This window comes from Corylus avellana, chromosome ca7, assembly GCF_901000735.1.
Source record: "Corylus avellana chromosome ca7, CavTom2PMs-1.0".
Taxonomy (NCBI): Eukaryota; Viridiplantae; Streptophyta; class Magnoliopsida; order Fagales; family Betulaceae; genus Corylus; species Corylus avellana.
The window spans coordinates 10,330,251-10,332,718 of NC_081547.1; the positions used below are offsets into that span (position 1 = coordinate 10,330,251).

The window sequence follows — 2,468 nt, forward strand, 5'->3', positions numbered from 1 at the left end:
GTGCACTTGTTATAAAATAACCATTGAATTAAAGGCTAAACATAAAAGCAAATATCTTTGATCATAGGGCTAACCTATATAAAAGTAAGCACATTTTCATTATCCCGCACTTACTGGTGTGTTTTATTCACTTTGGTCGTGATTTTCCACGGGATAATTCTCTTGACAGTCCACAACATCCCAATTAATATGTGAAATGGTCTATTACCAATCTTAATTTAAAGCTTAAAATACCCAAAGTTGGTGGTAATGGCTCTGATACCAATTGATAGGTACCAAAACTTGGGTTGTGGCGTGAGAGGGGATTTGAGAGCTCCCTTCAGGTAGGAGATACCGCAATTCTTCACTTAGGGTAGAAGAACACTACAAAACTCCACTTATGGTAGGAAAATGCCACAATTTCACTAATTCATCCTCTCTCTTCTTCATTAATAAAATGGTATATAAATAGTACAATTGATAATACGACAATACCAAAAAGATAACATTTCAAATATTCAAATAAACATAATCCTAAATTACTTAATCTTAATATATATTAATCTGATCACAATCAGTTGGAATAGAATTCCATCTCAACTATTAAAACTATCTAACCTTACTCTTATTCCTACCATGCTATAATTCAATATAAAATTTCATCAAAGCATAAAGATCCTAGATCTCCTACTATCTCTGTATCCTATGCATCATAGGTGATTCTAAAATTGATAAAGCATTGGTTAATTTAGGGATGGTGTCAATTTATTACCTTGCTCTATTTATGAATAGTTGGGTATGGGGAGTTCAAACCCACCAAAGTTGTTTTTCAAGTTGTCGACTCATTTGTCTGTATACCGAGATCATGAAAAGTATAAAGTTGATATTTCCCTGTGCATTTCACTGTTTTGGATACACATGCAGCTTGTTGCACAATCTAGCACTGACATTCCTGTTATTTTGAGACAACAATTCTTAACTACTTCTAACACTTTGATTAATTAGAGGAATGGAATCATGAAGCTTACATTTGGAAATATGACCACTGAGCTAAACATCCTCAATATTCGTAAGTAACCTATCATTGATGATGATGAGGGAGTCAACGATGTAGACATGACCCAAAATTTGGTGTAAGATAAATTTGCTCATTCTTTGTTTTTTGGTCTTATAGAAACATGTTTACAAAATTCCAACAATGATGATATAGAATTGGACATGGCTAATGTTGTTTTGGATGTTACTCTGGTGATGGAATTTGGAAACTACTAATGGATGGAGATCATGTTTTGAAGATTTGTATCTTAGCACCAAAAATTGAAATTCCATTTAAAAAAAAAAGAAAAAGAAAAAAGAAAATGCTTGACACCATTCTTTGAAGATTTTGAGCTTAAAGATGAGTCTTATGATTTTGAGGATTTAGTTTATCAGGATTGCCAAACACCTAAACTCAGTTTGTCGTTGTATTTGTAGTAATTGTGTGATAGTTTAGGTGTGGTTACTGTTCATTCACGCCGGTGCTGAGTATACGATTACTTTTTTTTTTTAAAAAAGAAAAATATAAAAAAGCCCCCCAAATTATCAGCCGTTTTCGATTTAGCCTCCTAATGTTTCAAAAGTGATAAAGTTGCCCCCCAAACTACCAAACTATTGCATTTTGGCCACTTCGTTAGTCAAAACCGTCAGTTTAGACGAAAACTGAAAAACGACGTCGTTTTGTTTGGGGGCTATTTATCACTTTCTGAACATTATGGGGCTAAAATGAAAACGGCTGGTAGTTTGGGGGGCTTTTTTATATTTTTTCAAATTTTTTTTTTTTTTCATAAAAGGGCATTGTAGTAACTTACCCATAACAAAACGACGTCGTTTTGCAGTTTCGTCCAAACTAAAGGTTTTGACTAACGGAGTGGCCAAAATGCAATAGTTTAGTAGTTTGGGGAGCTACTTTATCACTTTTGGAACATTAGAGGGCTAAATCGAAAACGACTGGTAGTTTGTGGGGCTTTTTTATATTTTTCTCACAAAAGAAAAAAGAAAAGAAAAGAAAGTATTACAAAGTAAAGAAAATTTGACCTTATGGAAAGTTGAGCCATGCCCAAAATAACACTTTACCAACAATCATTAAACCATATACATTATTTAAGATATAATTACAAAATAAATTTTCTTATCTTATGGTTAGGGGATTTTACATGCATGTCATCTCTCTAATTACACCTCCATGGTATCTAACTTTTTCTATATGATTAATTTTGTTAATGATTTTAGTGGAAAGTGATTCAAATTAAAGTAGTTTAAAATAATTAGAGACCTTAGATTATGTGATTTAAAAAATTTGTAATCCACAAATTGCATGTAATAGATCTGTATATATCCGATGGAAAGTGATTCAAATTAAAGTAGTTTAAAATAATTAGAGACCTTAGATTATGTGATTTAAAAAATTTGTAATCCACAAATTGCATGTAATAGATCTGTATATATCCGAC

General features: G+C 32.1%; 1 protein-coding gene across 1 annotated transcript in view; it reads left to right on the forward strand.

Annotated features, from left to right (window-relative positions):
- Positions 1-996: 996 nt before the first annotated feature.
- The window catches only part of LOC132187852 (omega-amidase, chloroplastic-like), a 17,648-nt gene continuing 16,176 nt past the window's right edge, over positions 997-2,468 (forward strand). The window contains exons 1-2 of the mRNA XM_059602285.1: positions 997-1,048; positions 1,154-1,227. Coding sequence (XP_059458268.1) covers positions 997-1,048; positions 1,154-1,227 — 126 coding nt within the window. The remainder of the gene's footprint in view (positions 1,049-1,153; positions 1,228-2,468) is intronic.